Source organism: Elaeis guineensis, chromosome 16, assembly GCF_000442705.2.
Source record: "Elaeis guineensis isolate ETL-2024a chromosome 16, EG11, whole genome shotgun sequence".
Classification (NCBI taxonomy): Eukaryota; Viridiplantae; Streptophyta; class Magnoliopsida; order Arecales; family Arecaceae; genus Elaeis; species Elaeis guineensis.
Window position 1 is genome coordinate 35,438,430 of NC_026008.2, and position 23,446 is coordinate 35,461,875.

Here is a 23,446-nt window from a genome sequence, read left to right on the forward strand (position 1 = left end):
CAGAAATGGAGTGCTTGAGCGAAAATTTTAGCAGAGTTTTGAGATAGAGTTTAGAGCTTAGAGAAGAACGTATCTGGAGGTCCCTTTTTATAGATGGAAAGCGTAACTGATTGACAGCGACGTCTGTAACCGCCTGGTAGTGGACCGTTCAGAGCCACGCGAAGTTTGTTACGGAGAGTAGTGGCGTCAGGGGCTGTTCAGGGCCACATGGAGTTTGTTACGGAGAGTGGAGTGGTGTCCGTTGTCGCAACTTGCCAGAGAATGGTGGAGCCCAGAGAGTGGAGTGGTGTAGTGGCCATTGTCGTGACTTGCCAGAGAGTTCGGATCTGTCGGCTGGAGCTCGGCTGAGATGTCTGATGGAGCGGAATGGCTCTCTATCTCGTCGATCTGGGAGAAGCTCGGATGTTTTCGAGGTTGCTGACGAGTCTACTATTATCGGATGCCTCGGACGCTGAGGCTACAGACGGGAGTCATCTACTGTAGAAACTCGGATGGACACTTTCTGTTGGTGAAGTCCGATAGGAGTCCGATTGCTAGAGAAGTCCGTCTGAGATTTGCCTGATGTGGAAGCTGGTCTGAAGATTATCCATCGGAGAAGTCCGGTTTCATGAAGAATCTGGCGGAGGGTCGGCCAGCAGTGGACTTCGGATGGCGTTGGGGAGGTTCGTCTACTGGAGGAGTCTGGGGATCCTGTGGAAGTCTGGATGGTGTTATGGAAGTCCGGCTGACGCTATTGAAGGCTGATGGCTGGGGAGGTTCGGCAGACGCCGGAGGCGATCGGTCGTTGTAGAAATCCAACTGCTGGAGCCCGTCTGTTGTAGAAGCTCGTCCGAAATCCATCCGCTGTGGAAGTTCGGACGGAGTCCGGTTCTTGCAGAAGGCTGAAAGGAGGCCGCTTGTTGTAGAAGCTCGATCGAAGATCAGTTGTCGTGGAAACTCGGAGTAGTGACCTGGATGACAGAGTCTGCCCTGTTGTAGAAGCTCGTCTGGGATCCGTCCATTGTAGGAGCTCGGCTAGGATCCGGCTATGAAGAAGCTCGGCTGAAGTCCGCAGTAGAGATCCGGAGTAAACCATTTGTAGTAGAAGTTCGAAGTAGAGATCCGGCTGGTGGAGTCCTTCCGTTGTCAAAATTCGTCTGGGATCCCTCCACTGTGGAAGTTCGGCTGGAATCCGATTCTCGTAGGAGCTCGGATGGAATCAAGAAGGTGGTCGACCGCCGTAGAAACTTGGATGGAGTCTAGTTACTATAGAAATCTCGTTGTCGGAGAAGCTCGGATATTGACGAAGTCCGAAAGAAGTTCGGAGTAGGGTCGTCCGTGGCCAGAAGAAGTCTGGAAGGGATTCGGAGAATAGTTGATCACTGTAGAAGATCGGCTGATAGTGAAGCCCAGAGAGCCTTTGGAGCGGCCCGGTAGATAAATGGAGAAGCTCATTGTCGGAGGAGTCCGGATGGTATTATGGAAGCTCGGACGGTCGAGGGGGTTCAAAAAGACGCCACACAAGGTTGGAAGTCGGAAAAGCCCTGGAAGGGTCGGCCTTTTACAAACTTCGACTGGGGGTATTTTATACCCAACACTATCTTATTATAAAATAGTATTGCCTTATTGTAATATAACACTATTATAAAACAGTACTATTTTATTATAAAACAGTACTGCCGTATTATAAAATAACACTGCGATATTAGAAAACAATACTGCTTTATTATAAATCAGTACTGCATTACATATTATAAAATAATAATGCGATATTAGAAGATAATATCATCTTATTATAAATAAGTATTGCATTATTGTAAAATAATACTATCTTGTTGTATAACTATACGAGGGTATAAGGGTATAATGGTCATTTTAGTTAGAAATGAGGAATTGATTTTAATTTATCTTTGAAATGGAGAGCTACTTTTAATTTAAACTCAAGTGGGGAGCTACTTTTAATTTGAAACATAAAATGAAGATTTTTGTCTAGTTTACTAAATTTTGAATGACAAAAATATCGCGCCTATTTTGAAAAATTAGGACATATTATGGCCATATTATGACATCATATGGTCAAATTATGACTTCCTACATACAGAAAATCATAATTTTTTCCAGAAATCATAAAGAAGAGAGGATATTTTCGTCATTAAAAATTTATAAAATTTTTAAATGATGAAAATATTTCTCTCTTCCTTGTGACATTCTGTTGCTAAATTATGAATAGAAAGTCATAATTTGACCACAGGATGTCATAATTTGATCACAGGATGTCATAATTTTTTTAGAAAAAGAATGATATTTTCGTTATTCAAAATTTTAAATGAAAAAGTAAAACTCAGATATTAAATGCGCGTTGGAAAGTGATGGCTACATGATCTAATTAGATGGAATAATATATTTTTTCGAGACTGTATACGATGTATAAAGAATTACTCCAAAATGTTCCGATTTGAAGTACCACATGGGTTGCTATAGGCTAGGAGAGGTTGAGTTGGGTCAGCTGCATCTTAGTTAATCACAATTCCATAAAATTTGATCTAGGTTTCGGTTGGGAGTTTATTCTAGATGAATACGGGCAGTGCTTCGGTTGATGGTCCTGTAGTGTGTGTTTTAGTTCGGGTTGGGAGTTTGGGTTAGCCCAGCCACAGTTTCATATGAGTTTGAGGTCAAAATATAAACCAGCTCGGGCTGACCCAATGCATACATCAATTTTCATTAGCTCCAGAAACTTATAAAGCAGTGGCCTCTTATTTAGCCTGGCATGTGGAATTAAATTGGTGAAAGGGCAGTGGACGGATGAAGAGAACAGGTAAGAAGAGGGGGCTTTTAAAGACTTTGTATGTTTTCAATTTTGCCACTTACTAGTTATCATTAGGACTTCAAGAGCTAGATTTTGCTACCTTTCATGTTATTGGCTGTTCCAAGTAGTTTATTTTCTATTGCAGTTTGTTGATTAGATTAGTGGAGCAACAAGGTGTGGGAAAATGGTCTCAGATTGCAAAGAAGTTGGTCGGTAGGATCAGGAACCAGCGTCTGGAAAGATGGCATAATCATTCATGCCTTGATATTAAGATGTTATTCTTTTCTTGCTTTTAACTTTTCTTTTTTTTATTTTGATTTTTAAAAATATTTTTTTTTACCCATGAAACATAAACTTTCGTTTGCTTTTGATTGATTCCCTATGCACATTGACGATGAAAAATAAAAACAAATAACTTCCATTCCAATCATTTATATTCATTTAATTATAAAGAGTCCTATTCTCATTTTAATTCTAAGAGAAAATAAGAAAAAACTAATCTTTCAAAACTTAATTTTTATTTTTTCTACTATTCAAATTCAATTTTAATTCTGATCATGAAACAAACATATTGAAAAATATTGCTATTCCAACTCTCATTTCTATTCATTCCTATTTCAATTCTGATTACAAATCAAATATATATATTTTTTAAAAAAATATATTATTTTTAAAATTATTTAAATTTTATTTTAATTTTGACACAAGCATGTTGAAAAACATGCCTATTCTAATTCCCATTTCCATCCATTCTTATTCCGCGCCGTTATTTTCTTTCTCCAGGATGCATCCTCTTTAGAAATTCTCCTTTATACGTTAACAGTTCTGACAAAGACCTTTATTTGTGTAACATCAGAAGTTTTTATTACGTTAGAAGATTTTCTTTCCCGACGCCACTGTATTTTTGCCGAAAGAATAAATTCCCCCATCACACCGCATTTACCCCAAATGGAACTCCGAAGAGACCAGAAATCACGTACTAACGTCATCAACAAAAAGCACCATTAAGCTAAGACCTGATCACAGTGATACACTTCACTTTTAGATTGCATATGTACCAATTTTGGACTACAGCCGCCCAACGTTCCGACGATGTCTCTCCGTTTACCAAGTAACGTACCGAGCAAGTAGAAGGGGAATCCTTGGGCATCGGGCTTGGCTTAAAATGGCTCCAGAGTAGCCTTACTCCGTGGAAGGCATCAACAGAGAGATGATCCCATGTTCTGTGGGTCAAGGTTCCATCAAACCAAAGTATCGACGTCATGAATGCCTGGATGGAATGCTATAGCCTACCATACAACTTCTGGACCTTCATTAACAGTAACAAAAACCATTTCACTGAAGAATAATCCTTCAAATTTCTGGCTTCTAGGGTTCTGTCAACCACGACGTTCCACTGCCAGAAGCCCCGGGGGAGGGGGAGAGGGGGGGGGGGTTTGCATATCAGTATATGGGCGCTGGTGGTGGACAAACAAAAGAAAAGGAGCAGGCAAGAACACTTCAAGACATCAAAATAAACCAAACAACAAATTGAGATACAAAATAAACATCACTTGCAGGGTTGCCAATCCAACCTACTTGTACAGGTACACACCCGATATATAAAGATAACAGTATATCTGATATGACAAGGTAACGAAAACAGTCGACAACTCCCTTGACCCCCCCTACCCCAACCAAAAGTATATATATATATATATATGTATATATATTTATATCAAACGAAAAATTGACCAACCAACCGGAAAATAAGTCAGATAGCATCTACTACCACCAGACATAAAGATGCAAAACCAAAACCCAAATGAACATCTAAAAGCACTTCCTGTGAACAATGGCCGGGCCAGATTCATCATATTCTGCCTTTGTTATCCACATCTGCGATGCATTCCAAACAAACACCAACCATTAAAAACCATCAGCAGATAACAAAAAAGAGGCATGAAGACAAACCAAAAATATTTATATAATCGGGGGGAAGGGGTGAAGGGGGAAGGAATTGATGATGGTTACCTGTTGGAATGTACTTAGAGAAGCCAAGATGGACCCTCCAATCCAGACACTATACTTCCTCTCAGGCGGTGCCACCACCTTGATCTTCATGCTGCTAGGAGCAAGTGCAGTGATCTCTTTGCTCATACGGTCACCGATGCCCGGGAACATGGTGGATCCTCCACTAAGCACAATGTTGCCATACAAATCTTTCCTGATATCAACATCGCACTTCATGATAGAATTGTAGGTGGTCTCGTGGATACCAGGGGATTCCATACCAATGAGCGAAGGCTGGAAGAGCACCTCAGGGCACCTGAAGCGCTCAGCCCCGATTGTGATGACCTGGCCATCTGGTAGCTCATAGCTTTTCTCAACTGCTGAGCTGCTCTTGGCAGTCTCGAGCTCTTGCTCATAATCAAGGGCCACATACGCAAGCTTCTCTTTGATGTCACGAACAATTTCACGCTCGGCTGTGGTGGTGAAGGAGTATCCCCTCTCAGTCAAAATCTTCATGAGGGCATCCGTCAGATCTCTACCAGCAAGGTCAAGCCGAAGGATAGCATGTGGAAGTGCATAGCCTTCATAGATTGGAACTGTGTGGCTGACACCATCACCAGAGTCCAGCACAATACCTGGGCAGAAAGAACAATTCAAGTAGATATGGATATGCATTTCATAAGCATTTTTAAACAGGAAAAAAATGAACCTCTAAGCATTCTATGTCAAGTTTCTATGTTCTTTTTTGCATTGCATTATTTTCCTATGATAGTTTCCATGTGCCAAAAATTTGCTTCTGGAAGCCAAATATCACGGTCTCTTCAAAAAAAAAAAAAAAAAATCATTAACAAATAAAGGCATGGTGCTAAAGACTGAATCAGGAATAGTACGGTCCAAATACGTTAGTACAATTCTTCCTGAGAAGAGTGAAGATAAAAATAGTAAACAGATTAATACTTTACCTAAGTTGCTAGAAAATTATGACAAATGTAATAAACCCTGGAAATGGTGAATGTAAAACAAAACGACGAATCCAGAGCTTGAAAAAGAAACCAGAAAATTCTAGGTGACTAAAGGTCAAAATATCAACCTAGTGTTCTACATCGCAAAAGTGAGGAAAAAATTGTTGAGGCTCCAGGGTTTTTCCCCCCTTTTCCAAACAATTCAGACTAGTTCTTCAGCAAAACCATATACATATGTTGAAAAAACTATCAAAAGCAATAATATCTTAACAATTAATCAACCACCTACATGCATACACACGTACATCCACAGATATGCACAAAAGCATTCCTCGTCCACACAATGATATAGCACAACAGAGTAAATTGAAATCGATAGATGCAACCATGTCCAAGTACCTTCTGAGAGTAGATTCACTAAGATATCAATCATATAAAGAATATAGCATGCCATACCTGTGGTACGTCCACTAGCATAAAGGGAGAGGACAGCCTGAATAGCAACATACATGGCAGGGACATCAAATGTCTCAAACATTATTTGGGTCATCTTTTCCCTGTTGGCCTTGGGGTTCAGAGGGGCTTCAGTGAGAAGAATTGGATGTTCTTCAGGTGCTACACGGAGCTCATTGTAGAAGGTATGATGCCAGATCTTCTCCATATCATCCCAATTACTAACAATTCCATGCTCAATAGGGTATTTCAAAGTCAGAATACCTCTCTTGGATTGGGCCTCATCACCAACATATGCATCTTTCTGTCCCATCCCAACCATGACACCAGTGTGGCGGGGCCGACCAACAATGCTTGGGAAAACAGCTCTGGGAGCATCATCTCCAGCAAATCCAGCCTATTGCAGACAATGATTTGGCATGTTTTAGTTTACATATGACACACTACATAAAAACATTAGTTGCTACTTTCTACATACTTTCCGAAATATCAGTATGAAATATATTTCTCACCTTCACCATCCCTGTTCCATTGTCACAGACAAGGGGTTGAATGTCCTCGGCATCAGCCATACTTTATATTAAACCTGCACAAAAACTGTTCATAAGAAAGCTACAAGTAATGCAGGAACACTTTGAGCGGGTATAGTGGCAAGATGGAAAAAATTTCCCAAGGATGGGCTACATGAAATTAGAAAGTATAACAGTTCTCTAATCAGAAAGTTGTTATGCACTCACTATGATACTAATTCTTGAGCAACAGTAACTTTATCTAATCAAGAGAATGAGAATGAACCTTAGCTTCACCATTTTCTCAATGGCCTGTCTTTGCAAGATTATACGAACATGATAAATAAACATTAAGTGACACAAGCTGGACAATATCCATTTTCACAATTGTTATAGTGCTTTATATTAAGCTGAGGATCAAGTTTATGATTTCTTAGACATTCAAAGAATGTACCAACTCTTATCAAGCACAAAATCATCCCATGTCAGAGCTAAAGATAAGTAACAAAGAATGACAACAAACCAGCTTGGAACTTCTCAAAGACCACCCAGAAGTAAATCAGGTTCATGTAAGCAAAAACTAGCTAGCAGGCAAGTGGAACAGTTTCATACAAAGTTTAATTATCAGACACATATAACTATGAACCGAAGGGAACTCGACATAGGTCGGCACTATAATGGATGGGTAGAGTCAGAACCAATGACCAAACAACAACCAGACTGCTTACATTGGAGATATCTCCCTTATTTTATTTTTAAAAATCAGAACATTCAAAGTTCAAAATGACAACAGAAAATGTAAAATTAGCACATAGCAACTTCAAACAAGCTCGTCCTTGCACATCTACATTAAACAAAAGTTCAGAAGTATTTGGAACAGTAAGGCTGTTGTGTTATTTTGGATTAAAAAAAAATGTCCATTGGATGACTGTGGATTTCCCTTTTGTGACATTTTTCTCACAATGCGAGGAAAGAGGTAGGATAACAAGTATGAATAGCAGCCAAATTGATAGAAAAAAATTGTCAATGAAATCATCTCTTTTTATCAATGCCATGCAGCTTTTATTCATAATCTATCCTTTCAAGTGCATTGGCTGCCTAACCAAAGAAAAGATGCAGCTAAATCAGAAGGCAAATTTCGTTCAATTCTTGGCCGCCTCACTATCAGAATTCTTGGCATGCTAATATGGTATAGTGGGAAGCAGGAAGCCTGACTTCAGAAAGGGAAAGCTACACTAACAAGATTTCCTATATTCAAGTGCCATATAGAAACTCCACTGAGGCATGTCACGTCAACCATCCATTTCTTCCCAAAACAGCTGTTAGCATCTTAGTATACTAATGACAATATTGCAACATGTTCCTCTTGCAATTAATCAATTCATAAGGCTGGTGTAACAATAACTCTGGAATAAGGGGGCAGCAAACATGGGTAAACACAGCCACTTGATGAAAACTATTTAGTTAAAATAAAGCAAAGATCAGGAGTCCTAGCTTCACTAAGATTTGGAAAAATAAAAATTGCCGCCCCCTCCCTCGTAGTAAAATACAAGAATAATAGCATTTAAAGAAAATTTCTTGTTAAGATGTCGATGCAAACCATTAAGAAACCAAAAATGCAAAGAAATAATAATAAATTCTATACTTTGATACTAGTGAAGATATAATGAAGAAAAACAAAGAAAAGAAGGGAAAGGAAAGAAAATATCGAATCCATCATAGAAAAACAAATTGTGTGCTTAATGCTTCATAAAGTTCATGTTGATTGAGCACCTACATTGCCACATCTATATAAACCAAAACAGGGATAAAATGCTTCTTAATCTTAAGAAAACTTCCAACCATCTTATGCTGACCAAGGACTCAAATCTGGTAAAACTAAATCCCATTTCATGGAGAGTTGAGACATAAGAACTTTCCAATGCATATGTCCTTGCGACTCTTGTTAGGCCATAAGTAAGAGAGAGCGAAACAGGGGGGGGGTGGGGGCCTCCAATTGATGTAGCATTTTCTTTTATGTGTTACTTGCATATGTTGCACAATGCTTGGCCTCAGCTTCATATCGGCATAAAACTTGAATTGACTTCTGGTCCAACCTTCTCAGGTAAGGGCCAAGAAAATTTGCATGGTGCACCCAAAAGGATCTCATAGTTTTTACAGATAGACCTATAGAATTTTCTGCAAATTCAAACTTCCACAGATATACCGACAACAGATTGGTTACATTTCATTATGAAGGCAGCACATCTATTAACAAAAATATCATGACATGTATCTTAGTAATGGATCTAGATCAGCTAAGAGTTGGTTTGGCACAGTTATGGAAGAATGATAATAACACCTTCTCCATATAAATTCTGACTAAAAATTGTATGGTAAACTGGAGACAGAATTCCATACTGCTCACAGTTAAACCATGACATGAGGTATTGTTCACAGTTGGCACTTGATCTCACTACTAAGATAACTCACAGGAACCAAATAATACAAGATTTTCCTGTCATTGTAAACAAGTGATGCAGTCTTCCACAAGTCAATTTAGTCTTCAAAAAGTCAATTCGCCCTCAATCCAAGTCTTCTGAAGCTTTCTCTACAGTTGCAGTAACTGCCACTAAAAGTTTCGCCACTCATATCTCATGGTATTTTCTTTTAGAACTCAAACTGATATGGTCATCCTTAGTGGTACATCTGAAGAGATTAAATTTCCTTGGGCAAGAATTACCTGTCCAACTATATTAGACTTGAACCATTTCCTATAATCTTACATGCATATCTTGCATAAGAGAACTATAAATGCAAGCCTTCAAATAGAATAAACATAACATTGTGTTGCATAAGCTTCTCTTCTATGTGCCTTGATACAAGAAATGCATGCTTCTCTTCTATATCCGTTGTTACCAGACACTCCAAACTCTAATAGATATCATAAACTTTCGTTGGGAACTTGAGTTCAGAGTCTCCCTTAACAGCAATTATGAACTAAGGATTGTTCAACATGATGCAAAACTTCCATCCAAGCCTAAATATGATGGAATTATATGGAGATGGAATAAGCATGAAATTTTCAATGCCAAGGACACATACACTGTTCTGAATAAATGGTGACACCTCATCTTCTATTGCACCTTTTTTCTTGGAAATCATCTCTACCTCAACAGGTTAAAAATTTAGTCATCCCACTCTATCAGAAGTACTCCTTACAGCTGATAGACTCCATATCAGAAAATGGTTTGATCCTTCCATCTGTGTATGTGCAAAAATGAAGAAACTTTGGATCATTTATTATTTAATCCTTTCTCAGCCAGCATTTTGAATCAGTTTTTACATCAACTCAACCTAACAAATTTGCTTTCCAAAATCGTAGCGTTATGGACAACTTGGAGACAGCATGCAATCAAGGAAAAAAAATGGCAAATTTGCTGGCATACTCTAGCTGCTAGAATTTGCTGGTCCTTGTGGCTGGAATGCAATAGACGTTATTCTGCAATTTGGAATCTAACATGCTAGATATTATCCATTCTATCTCTTTTTCGGATGATGAATGGAATGTTTTGTTGCTAAAATACATAAATATTCTCATTCAAAAACCTTTGTAACGTGCTAAATATTATCCATTCTATTTCCTTTTCTGGATGAGGACCGAACTGGTATTGTGGCTAAAACGCATAAATATTCTCATTCAACAACTCCCGTAATTACTCCCACCTTCACCTCCCCCCCCCCCACCTTCTCTCCTGTAATATTTACTTTCATTTATTGAATGAAGGCAATTAGGTTTTCACCTAATATTTTCTTTTAAAAAAATAGACTTTGTGGTGCCTGGTCCCAAAAAAAAAAAAAAAAACTTTAGAGTCCAGCATCTCTTTCTTATCTTTAACCAACCTAATGATTAAGGAGCTCACTAATTGCTAAAAATTTAAAACTATTAGTTGCAGTGGGGAAAGGCATTATTGGCCTGCATAAGCATCATGTGTTTCATAATTTTCTTATCAACATCCTTAACTTCAGTAAAAATCATAAAATCAAAAAATCCAAGAGAGTCATTCGCATCCAAAAGAAAAAACAAAGACATCATGTAAGCAGTACTAAGCTTTGATATAGTTACAAATGTATAACAGAAAGAGATGTTTTAATCTCGATTTTTAAATGAAAAGACAAATAATGGCATTCTTTTCAAGATTATGAATGAACGATGTATCTTGAAAATCTCAGTTTATTTCAGGACACATTAAAGAAGACAAGCCTTGATTCATCCTTAACAAGTGATTAGATTATCACAGACCTATCATTTTCACATTCTCCTCACACTTCCCCAGTAAAGCACAACAAAAATTAGTGAAATACAGTAAATTGTATGAATTTGCTTCCACTAAATCCTCGTCTAAAACATTGCAATCCATCCAAGATAATATATAATTTGACTATAATGAATGAAACATTAAAAAATGGTTCCTTCAAATCCAGAATGTCTTAAACAAAGAAAATGCCAAAACAAAATGCTCATATGACAATAACCACGTGTCATCACCCTAACCAACTCTACCAGTGGCTGCATCAGTAAACCATTTCGCACTGACCCCAGTCACTACAAATTCAAGATGCTTTGAAGGCTTTAAAGCAATATTTCAACAACTATTATACAGTGGACGGAAAAATCATTGTTCTCGTTAATTCAAATCGACCAAATCAACTTCCAAAACCTAACAAGAAAAAAAAAAAAATCCAAAACACTCTAATTTCACGTCACTGGAAAATCATTTGGGCATTCTCACATCTTGTCGACTGCACCCAATCACGACCGATTAGCATCCATGCATATCATGCACTCCTTGAAATCGATCATAATCTCCATATAAATAAACGCAATTATTTTCAAGTTTACAAACTCGAGTCTAGTTCAAATCCCATTTTCGGACCCGATCACTTCAGTCTATTTCCGATCCTCAATCACATACCATACACTCCATAACCAGAGAGCAGATCAATCTTAAGCCATATAAACAACGGAAAATAAAATTGAAAAATTAAAAATTTTGTCACCGATCACTATTTTAACCTTAAAAAAAAAATCCAAACATACAAAAAAAAAAATTAGGAAAAAAATAAAAGCAAGTTCCTTCGAGCCATCAATCACATAGATCCAACAACAACAACAAAAGATCAGACCCAACCATAAAATAGATCACATCCATCAACAGATCTACACGAAAGAAACAGAAAAACTCGCCGAAAGCTCCGATTCAAAAAGATCTACGACTATTATGAAAAGAAAAAAAAAATCAATCGGGATCCGGAAAATCGGTTACCTTTCGCGACGCCGATGGCGCTGAGATCGAGGAGGGATTTCTCCGCTTCCGAAGCGGACGGGAGAGAGAAGGAGAGGGGTAGAACTCCGGCTTCAGAGAGCCAGAGATTGAGTGAAGGGCGGCGAAGATACAACCCTCATGAAATGGAATTTTATAATGGGAAATCGCCAATAGGATGGCATGAGCGCTGCGACCGTGCGGAAAAATAATCTCATCATTTATTACCGATCATCAGATGCGGTACGTGAACGGCTTGATAGTCTTAATCTGTCCACCGTTCAGTAAATCACTGATTTTTACTTAGATCGATTATTTTTAGCTTTTTATCCTTTTATATTATTATAAAAAATAAATTATTATTAATAATTTTATTAGCAATATGATTTTCCCTCCCTTAAGAAGGATCTAGAAAGTAATAGCAGTCATCACTTTATTTTCACTACAAGCTAAATTTGAAGAGATCATGATAATTAAGATTTCTTTTTGGAAGAAGAATGACATGAAAGTTGTTTTCAATACGTAAAATTAGTCAAATTTCTTATGTCTGCTAGCCAATTAGAATCGTGCTGTTAAATAAATGCAACCTCCACATTTTCTATCAACCTAATTGAATCCGACATCAATCTTATTATATCACTGTTTTTGAAGCTCGAGGATATGCTTTGGGTATGGTATAATTTGAGTTGAAACCTGAAATTTTGGATTGGATTGTTCATTGGATGATTCAGGTTTACTTGATCAATCCAGTTCAAGTAATTTTTAGGTTGATTGGTTATCAACTTAATAAAATATATAGAGTTGTTCTTATGAACGTACTTTGAAGATATATTAGATACAACATTGGCATAGGATCCTAAAGTAAATGCCTATTTATCAAACTTGCAGGTTCACATAAATTAGATCTTTCTCGATCAGTTAATTACAAATCAAGGAATATGTATATCTATGCGTATATATTTATGTAAAGAGTGAAATAGAATATGCTCCATTCAAAGTCAGAGGTATCTATGTCTCTCTAATTCAAAATCGGGTATCCAAATCAAAAACGCATATCATTGGTCAAAATTTACGCCATTAAATATACCTACAATAAATCAAAAATCATGTGTATCACTAGACTTTTACCTATACATCAAGTGAAGACAATATGGTCGCAATGATATAAGACAAGACTTTACTATAGATGATTATTGAAAGCTATTTGATTTTAAATCTATACATTTCAATACATATATATTATGATCAATAAAATTGATTCTCAAAATAAATACAAATATCCTCAATATAATAGAGATTGCTTATTACTGTCTGTATGATGTATATATTAAAGATGATGAAAATGCATAAATTTTGATTTCTAGGTATTTTTAATAGCTTAAATCATATGATACTTTATCATATGAATCATATAAAATTCATGTATTTAAATATCTTAGTACATATATACAAAGTTGTACATTTCAGATGAAGTCCTTAGAATGAGGAATTGTCGCATACATCTTCTTTTTTTACACTCAAACCTCCGATGAGTTACAAATAGGGTTGGGGGAAAAAAATCAAAGTTTTGATAATTCCATCATATATGATCGAGTCGCAAAGTCTTTCATACATATGTCCTATATCTAAAGTAATTTTTTGATTAAAAAAATCTCTTTCTATTTACACCTTCCAACATCATAATCTTAATATAGCTGATTTACACACCTCCCAACTCCCCCTTCCTACACTCAATTTCACTCTAACATATAAATTAATTAAGATTGATAATGCTTTCTTTATTTATGAAGATGAATTCTTTTTAAACTAATATAAGGATATCAAATAAGTTCTTCAATTCTTCATTGAACGCTAAATGAGCTAAGCCAAATCTTTGTTTTAATACAACACATATTTATAAAATTAGAATAAGAAAAAAGATAGCTGTAGAGACAATGAAATTTATTCTAATAAGTGAGTAGATTACTTTAGTATTAGCATCAATGGTATGAGTCTTCAATTTGAATGTCAATTATTGATTTTGGATATAAGAGAAGTAGATATTCTCTCTTAACATATTACATACACTACTGTGACAAACCATTATATGTCACTATAACACTCATTATCAACATCCGGCTTTGAAAAATCTTCTTAGCTAAAGAGTAACCCATTAAAGTTACTAGGATTAGAGTTTTCAATCGTGGCCATTCATAACAACCATAGCAAAAATTAAAGACTTGAGCTTGGTGTGGTTCAAGAAGGCAGTTCACAAGACTTGATCAATTGATGTCACTCAAGTGAGGTGCTACAAAAACACCTGAACAACCATGAATCCAAACCTTTCCCAGAGCTAAAGAACAACCCAAAAAGCCGTTCAATAATCCCATCACATGCAACACTTCATCTTTTTTGGATTTATCCACTAGATTGACAAAGATAGTTTTGGGTCCCACCAAAAGGAGGCCAAGAGGGCCAGGCTGTTGCAGAGTCGGGCGATCTAGAGTGAAAGGGAACAAAGTAGTTTGGTTGCCAAAAAGGACGCATCCAAGGCAAAAAATAAATAAATAAATAGATAAAGTGGGCGGCAGGACATGTGTGGCACCATGTGCCCAAACAACGTCCCACGCAAGGGATGGGTGTCTGGTCTTCCGGACGAGTGGCAGACAGCATGGTGTTTGCAATAATGACTAAGTGGGTTATCTGTTTTAAGTTCCTGCTCTAATGCTAGATCCTAGTTTTGCATCAAGATGGGGCTTTATCAGATAGTGATCCGAATCCAGCAAGGAATCTGACTGCCCAAGCTTGAACCGGGCTCAACGTCAAATAGCCAGGGCTAGATAAAATGGGTCTCAAAGTAAAGGTTTCATGGAAAAAGTATGGATTAAGGTTTTGATTGGGATTGCTATCGGTACTTGAACTTTTAGAGCTCTCGAAGATAGAGTTTTACAGAAAAAAATTGTTTGCCGTCTACTAATTATATTTATAAAATATTTTAAAATTTTAACATATATTTGATAATTAAATCAAAAATATATTTTTGGTATGGTAAAATCATAATAAAAGATATTACATGATGTTGTATAGTAAAAAATAATATAATATAATATAATATATTATTATATATTAAAATATTATTATATTATATTATATTTTTATAATATAATTTATATTTAATATAATATATTACTTATAATCTAATTTAATAATAAATTATTATATTATGTTATATTATTATAATAGATTATATTATATGTTTATAACATGAATATTATAATAGATTATATTATATTCATGTTTATAACATGAATACTATTAAAAAAACACCAAATAATATGGGATTTTAATTTTTTCCCAAAAAATGGTAAAAAATAGAAAAAAATAAAAATAAAAATTTTAAATTTATAAAAAAATAAAAATTTTAATTTTGATAAAAATAAAAATTATCATTTAAAATTAGTATCCCCATTTCAAATTATCTTTTTAAAAAAATATCTGAAAAAAATTGGTGTAAAAAAAAATAAAAATACCATAAAAAAAAATTAAAAAGAAATAGAAATTATAATTCTAAATTTAAAAAAATAAAAATTTTAATTTTAATTCAAATAAAATCATCATTTCAAATTAATTTTTTTAAAAAAATATCATAAAAAAATGAGAAAAAAATAAAAATTATAATTTTGAATGAATTTTAAAGAATAAAAATTTTAATTTAATTCAAATAAAAAAAGATAATTTTAAATTATTTTATCCATTTAAAATTAATTTTTAAAAAATATCTAAAAAAATCTTAAAAAATTAAAAAATAAAAAATATCATAAAAAAATGAGAAAGAAATGAGAAAAAAATTATAATTATAATTTTAAATTTAAAAAAATAAAAATTTTAATTTTAATTCAAATAAAAACAATCATTTCAAATTACTTTTTCCATTTCAAATTATTTTTTAAAAAAATATGTCAAAAAAATAAAAAAAATATCATAGAAAAATAAAATATTTAAAAAATAAAAAATAATAAAAATTATAATTTTTAATTTTAAAAAATAAAATTTTTAATTTTAATTAAAATAAAAAATATCATTTCAGATTACTTTTCTCATTTCAAATTATTTTTTTTAAAAATATTCCAAACAAAGAAATAAAAAATAAAAAAAATTAAGAAAAAATAAAAATTTAAATATTAATTCAAATAAAAAATATAAATTCAAATTATTTTTTTTATTTAAAAATTTTAATTTTAATTCAAATAAAAAATATCATTTTAAATTACTTTCTTCATTTCAAATTAATTAAATTTTTTTTTTCATACCGCACCGTACGTAGCTGTTCGTATCCGTATCAGATCGAGATGTACCAATACGATCCAATTCATCTCATTATTAAATTATCCGATATATTATTATTATTTACGTTATAATTTCTATAGCCGTTTTAGCATAATTTTTTCTCTCCTAATATTCTGAGACACATTAGAGTATGTGTAACCATATCCACAAAGCATAATATCACATCACTTAAAATTAAATAATATAAAATAAAATTAATAATTAATAATATTAAATAGAATAAAAATGTCAAGTGTACAAAAAATAATACAATAAAAGTTTCAAAAATACTAAGTACAAATCTAAAAAAGACTAAATCCAACAAAAATGTCGTGGTGCCCGTAGTCGCTTGGACCTTTTCAGGAAGGTCTTTAAAGGCTGCTCCTGTTGCTGCTGTGATGGCTTCTCTCCTGTTGCTGCTGTGATGGCTTCTCTCCTATATCAGTGGAAGAGGTCTGCTGGTCATGCTGCTCAGAAATAACTGATGCTGTCGGATCATCTACGGATTGAGCGATCCGCTCAATCCTCTCGTCTGGATATACGGATAGACCTGAAAAGAAAGTATCATACTCATATGGCCAACTGGTATCCGATGATATCATCTAGAGATGTAAAAAGAAAAAAGTGCTACCATCTATTGATCAAAAGACGAAAGCATCTGTGCAGTATCTAGTGATGACATCTGCGGAATATGCGGTGATGACATATGTGAAACATATGGTGACGGTGTATATCTCATTTTGGCGCATCGACTGCTCCATACCAAGAGGCACAGCTATATGGATCAACACCAATCGCCACCAATGTTCCAAAACCTGTTCTCTCTATCTCACGCAGTATTCGAATCCGTTCGTCCTCATCAGTCGTAGATAAAGCACGACGAACGTTCAAAACAATACTCGACATAGAATCAATCTACAAAATAAAAATAAAACTGTCAATATACTGTAAAATATAAAATAAAAATATAACACAAATAACATAAATTAATTTTCATAATCTTACCAAAAGACGCACAGCAGAACTCTCGCCCTCATATCCAGGAACTGCATACCGAGGCTGTCCAATAACGCGCACTGTAATGCTAAAAAACCAAGCCATGTAGTCATCGGTATATGAACGACCTCTCAAAATGGGATCACCATTAACAATGTGATCTCGACGTGCATCCCAAATATCGATGTACTCTGCATGTTTAATACGCCAGTCAATACGAGCTCTCCCTCGTCGATCAATACGATGAAGTGTCTGGCTGGTATCAAACTGCTCTGGGATGTCCTGAATCTGACCAAACTGCCGCAGAACACGATCGGAAAGATGCCACTCTACCACATCAAAACAAATAAGTGGCACCCTAGCAGTCCATATATCATGTCAACTGTACACATCTGCGGCAATATAGCCAATATATCATCTGTATACGGCTCCCACAAAAACTGATAGAGTTAAAATAAAAAAATTAGTAAGCTAAAATTTTAATAAATTATGAATACTGTAAAATGATATTTATAAAAAATTTAAAATTTACCCGTCTATATGTATCAACTAATGTATCCAACTGGTACCTATAAACCCGTGCCATTCTCGTCGATACGTGATGAACGTTGAATGCAACATTTCATCTGTTTCACAATCAACTCATGTTAAATAAATTTTATCGAATTTAAAACAGTAAATTTTAAATAAAAAAAATAATATTTTTATACCTATATCCCAATGGTCCATCTAGTCTGAATGGAACATTAGGATCATGCTGCTCTGATGGCATCTCGAGTAACTGTCGTCGTAATGGACTGATAGTCGGCATACGCTCCCATACCCAAATCTGTAAATTTCAAAAAAATCATATATGATAAACCCAATATTTTAAATATAATTAAATATTAAAAATAAAAATTTTTAATTCAAATACCTGTAATAATATAAGATAACCACCAATCTCGCTCTGATCAGCATAAGAACCTCGACACATAGCTCTGTACAAGCAAGCTAGTACTGCACTGCCCCAACTGAGTCTACGAGCAAAGTCTAAATCCTCTAATAATGGCAAAAACATCAACTTCATCTTATTCGATGAAGTATCAGGTAACAGAACACCACCTAACAACCGCAGTACCTGACCCCTAACATACTGCTGCACCATCTCCTCTGGTGCATCATCCGTAATATGAAAATGTCGATAACGATCATCTAAACACTCAATCCGGAGTCGTGAATGATCGAAAAAATGTGCGTCGGGCTCAAACCCTAGCAATCGCAAGCACAAAGCCTGCCACTCCAAAATGGTAAGCGTAGGATCAACTCCGGTAACTGGATCGCCATCAACTGGTAGTCCAGTAAGGATGCTAACATCCTGTAAAGTGATGGTCGCCTCACCAAATGGAAGATGAAATGTGTGTGTCTCTGGACGCCATCTCTCAAGCAAAGCAGTAATAAGACCAACGTCCATCTGTATACGACCAATCCGATATACTCCATAAAATCCAAGATATCGTAAATAATCGAGCACTCTACGTGAGATGTCCTCTGTCCTCCAGAAGTCAGCATCGGATCGTCGTAGACGAAGGTGTCTGGACTCCTGCAATAAAATATAATAATTAGATAATGTATATAATTTTTTTAAAAAAATTAAATAGTAAATAGGATTGGAATGCTTACCCCGCCATCTAAAATAGTCTGTGATCGATGATGCTCCTGTAATGTAAGAATACTGCTGTCTCGAGGACCGGGATACCGCGGATCGTAAGCCATAATACGCTAATGAATCTAAAATAATGATATTATCACAAGTGTATTAAAAAATAAGAAATATGATAGACATTCATTTTATGAGAAATATATTTTAAACATAATATTACCACACAATACAACTTAAACACAAAATTCAGTTCATCTCAGAATATTAAACACGTATATTCAAATATAAACTCACAAAAATATATAAAACAATAACGAAAATACATCTTCGGAACCTTTAATTTCTTCCACTGCTTGAAGTTAAAATGTGTTGAAGTATTCTAGGACAGCGACGGCGGTCATGATCCTGTTCCTTACAAATGCCACAATGGTTCTTACTTATTTGCCTATCATCCATCTCATTTCGTAGTCTTGTTGACTTTGGTCTACCTTTCTGTTTGGATCTCAAATGATTATGATCAGAAATATATTTGAACATACGTGTATGCATCCAATAATCTTCATGTGGTAATGGATTAAAATCACCGCTCCAAACATTCATATATGCTGTAATTGTATATGCATCATCCACAAAATCACTAAAATGTACAGCAATTTTTTGACACAGCTAAAACATGTGAACATGAATATTTGTACATGCTTCACTTTCCACAAGAATATTTTCTTTCAGCTAAAATAATAGTATAAAAATTTTCTCCACCTCGTAATCCTGGACTTGCTCTCCTCGTAAGCACTTCATATATAACTTTTTGAAGATTGAATGCTGTTACTCGATGCTGGTTAGCTTTAACTTAATCTTCAGTAATCTTAATTGCAATATGAGTAAAAAAATTATTTGAATTCTCCTCTACATATCTCAAGACTTGGACATGCCTCGTATTGAAGTATTTCACAAGACGATAAAATGTTATTTGAACAGAAGCTGTAATTGACATATTTCTAGCTTCTCATAAAACACTGTTAAAAATCTCCGACAAATTTGTAGTTAAGACACCATAGCGCAGGCCATCAACATGTACCAATGTCCACTTTTCCTTTTCTATCTCGGACAACCAGCTCCAAGCCTCTTCATTCACTATTCTGATCCTACCCATGATAAAGTTGAACTTGCAAACTTGATAAATGCTTCCTGCTTGCCATACTGCTCTTTTCAGCTGCACATTTTTAAAATGAGTATTGAAATTACTGCAGATATGAGTGTTGAAATTACTGCATATATGTCTTAAGCAGTATCGGTGATAGATACGTGGTGGATTCCATCCAATAGACTCATCTGCGATAGCATTTAATATACCTGGATACCTGCCAGAAATTAAGCATATTTAATTTCTATCTTTGACGATATGTGTTCTGAACTGAAAAAGAAACCAACTCCATCTTGCAGTCGTCTCCTCATCCATAATTGCATATGCTATGAAAATATCACATTCTCTGCATCAATTCTTATTGCAATTAATATCTTACCTTTAAACTTTCTATATAAGTACGTGTCATCAATACTGATTACAGGACAACAGTGCGTAAAATCCTGGATAGATGGTTTGAAAGCTCAGAAAATATAATTTAAAACTCGGACATTGAAATTCACAGTTTGAAAAAAATTCATGGAATAACTGTATCGGGATTTGCATGTTGAAATACAGCCATATAATAGGATAATTTAGTATGAGACGGCTCCCATTCTTCATAAATATCAACCAATGCCTTTTGTTTTCCACACCATGCTTTCCTGCATGACACTGTATATTGAAATTGATCATTAACAGTTGCCACAATAGCTTCAACTTTAATACTGGAATCTTTTTCAACAATATATCGGATTAGTATATCAATCATCCTTTCACTGACATGTTTGTGGTCTCGACTCAATCCCATAAACAAACAAGTGTAAGGACCCTTATATTTTATGATTTGAAAATATCCATATTTTTTCAACAATGCAGCACGAAGCCTCCATTTACAATTTTGAACATTAACTGATGATGCGCATCGTACGGACTATAATTTCGAATGCGACTGAATTACATTGTATGTCCGATGCTTCATAATGTGATAAAGATCAACAGCTCTCCTTACATAATCTTTACACTCCAATATTAGATCTTTAAAAATTCAGTCATCGAGGAGTCCCAAAATTGATAGTCAGAGTTCAATTTCGACCAGCACTAACACAACCACCATCATCTAAATTTATATCGTTAAAAATTATGAGAATTCGTACAAACGAAGTTGAGATTCTCCCACATTAATATTAGCCAGAATATCTCCATCATCATTCTCATCTTCATCATCATCATCATTACTGCTACTGTCCTCATCCATTCAATAGTCTTCATCTCCGCTTTCATTTGACTCAAAACTTAAATTATCAGAATTTATTCCACCAACTATCCAGTCATCGTTCCCTATATGAGTATCAGCTTCCACACTTACCACTACTTCTAGCAAAGAAGAAGTCACCATAGCAGAAGACACAGGAGAAGTCACCATAGGACTCTGAATAATTGGACAACTAGGGCCGACAGTAGTGAAATGTTGTTCTGCAAATATGATCTCAACACTATCGGTTTGCACCATAGAAGTTACGAAAGTTGAGAAAGATCCAACGTTATTGTCTGCTATCCAAGCTCGGTACATCTTCCTTTTCAATATATAATTCTAAAAATCGACATTCTGAATATTTCAAAAAAAAAAACAGTATTTCTTCGACATCTTCATCGTCATCAATTGAAACTAAGATATAATTACTCTGCATTAACTGTCCTGACAGATTAGAAAATTTCTATTTCAATTTTATTTCATATTTTTTTGTATACAGGAATACTGCTATATAAATGGTCCAATAATTCTTGACGTGATAATGATGAAGATACTCTAATCATCCGATTTGCAGGGTGACTGTACTGCACATCAGTTTTATCATTCTGTATCATGCCATCATAATATAATAGTACACGAACTCGAATACTGACCATTTTCTCAGAGAAACTTATGACAAAATCAAAATATTTAGTATTACTAATTATTTTATCGTTTCAAAAAATTTACATGATAAATGCATCATATCATCAACAAATAAGTACAGATAGATCCTATCCCATTCAGGAATTGCATTAATTCTATAAGTTAATTACATTAATCAAACGATACGCAAAAGAGACCGAAAAAAATTTCGACAGCATTTTTCCTTAATTCTCCCACATGATTGAAAATATGTGAGGAGAACTAAAAAAAAATACTGTCCGAAATTTCTCTCGAACCCTCCGCATATCATTCGAATAATGTAATTACCTATAGAATTAAATGCAATTCTCAAACTGTCCAAACTAGACAATCAATTGATCAATGTATATATTTTATGGTATTCATACAAAAATATATAATCAAATATATATTACGGATATCGTAGAATATCCTACATTGGTCAACTGACAGATCTACGTTTTAATAAAATGCAATATATTTAAAATTTTTAAATTATTATCGAATCAAATTTTAAAATAAATCTGAATCTAATAAGATAAAAATAAAAATAAAAAATAATGAGATAAAAATAAAAATAAAAAAGATCGAAATAGAAGGATGCCGTAGGGCCGCACGGACCCGCCATCGGAGGACCGCCACGGGGCCGCCGGGGGGCCACTGCCAGGGGGCCGTCGGGCCCCGAGGGAAGCGGGCCCCCGCAGGGCCGACCGTCGGAGGTCTGCCGTCAGGGCCCACCGCCGCGGCCCCCGCCGTGGCCCCCTCGTCGAGGCCCGCCGACGGGGCCAGTCGTCGGGGCCGCCGCCGCGGATCGAAATAGAAGGGAGCCACAGGGCCGCACGAGCCCCGCCACCGGAGGGCCGCCCGGGCTCGCCGCTGGGGGGCCGCCGTCGGGGCCTGCCGCTGGGGGCCACCGCGGGCCCCGTCGCGGCCCATCATCGAGGGGCCGCTTCGGGGCCACCGTCGGGTCCGCCATCAGGGCGCGCGGGCCCGCCGCCAGCCCTCTATCGCCGACAGCCAAGGAAAAAGAGGGAGAAAGAGAGAGAAAGAGGGAGAGAAGAGGGAGAGAGAGGAAGAGGGAGAGAAGAGGGGGCCGACCAAGGGAAGGGGAGGGCCAGGGCCCGCCGCAGGGGGCCGCCGGGGTGCGCGAACCCGTCGCCGGCCGTCTTTCGCCGGCGGCCAAAGAAAAAGAGGGAGAGAGAGAGGAAGAGGGAGAGAAGGGGAGAGAGGAAGAGGAAGAGGGAGAGGAAGAGGGCCGGCCAAAGGAAGGGGAGGGCCAGAGCCCGCCGCGGGGGGATGCCGTCGGGGTGCGTGGGCCCCCCGCCGACCGTTCTACCGCCGGCTGCCAAGGAAAAAGAGGGGGAGAGAGAGAGAGGAAGAGGGAGAGGAGGGGGCCGGGACCGCCGCCGGGGCGCGCAGGCCCACCACCGGCCGTCTGTCGCCGGCGGCCAAGGAAAG

The 23,446-nt window shown here is 36.2% G+C and overlaps 2 protein-coding genes across 5 annotated transcripts in view; both read right to left on the reverse strand.

Annotated features, from left to right (window-relative positions):
- Positions 1-4,299: 4,299 nt before the first annotated feature.
- Positions 4,300-23,446, reverse strand: part of LOC105059495 (actin-2) — a 33,299-nt gene continuing 14,152 nt past the window's right edge. The window contains exons 1-5 of one of the 2 annotated variants that reach the window (XM_010942805.4): positions 12,008-12,204; positions 6,705-6,778; positions 6,196-6,589; positions 4,799-5,412; positions 4,300-4,663 (exon numbers count right to left, since the gene is read on the reverse strand). In XM_010942805.4, coding sequence (XP_010941107.1) covers positions 4,598-4,663; positions 4,799-5,412; positions 6,196-6,589; positions 6,705-6,764 — 1,134 coding nt within the window. In that variant the 5' untranslated portion in view covers positions 6,765-6,778; positions 12,008-12,204 and the 3' untranslated portion in view covers positions 4,300-4,597. Of the gene's footprint in view, positions 4,664-4,798; positions 5,413-6,195; positions 6,590-6,704; positions 6,779-12,007; positions 12,205-23,446 lie in introns of those variants that run through there. The other variant, XM_073250054.1, reaches the window with a different exon arrangement.
- Positions 16,515-20,563, reverse strand: LOC140854337 (serine/threonine-protein phosphatase 7 long form homolog). Of its 3 annotated transcripts, none has more exons than XM_073250146.1 (7): positions 20,301-20,563; positions 18,968-20,160; positions 18,222-18,887; positions 18,016-18,134; positions 17,838-17,931; positions 17,315-17,745; positions 16,515-17,224 (listed from the first exon to the last, which is right to left on the reverse strand). In XM_073250146.1, the coding sequence occupies exons 2-5, from the start codon at positions 19,058-19,060 to the stop codon at positions 17,928-17,930; spliced, it is 882 nt and encodes a 293-aa protein (XP_073106247.1). In that variant the 5' UTR covers positions 19,061-20,160; positions 20,301-20,563; the 3' UTR covers positions 16,515-17,224; positions 17,315-17,745; positions 17,838-17,927. The 3 variants fall into 3 exon arrangements, with proteins under 3 accessions (XP_073106247.1, XP_073106249.1, XP_073106248.1); XM_073250148.1 differs by having other exon boundaries at positions 16,515-16,859; positions 17,073-17,224; positions 18,968-20,563; XM_073250147.1 differs by having other exon boundaries at positions 16,515-16,859; positions 16,941-17,224; positions 18,968-20,563.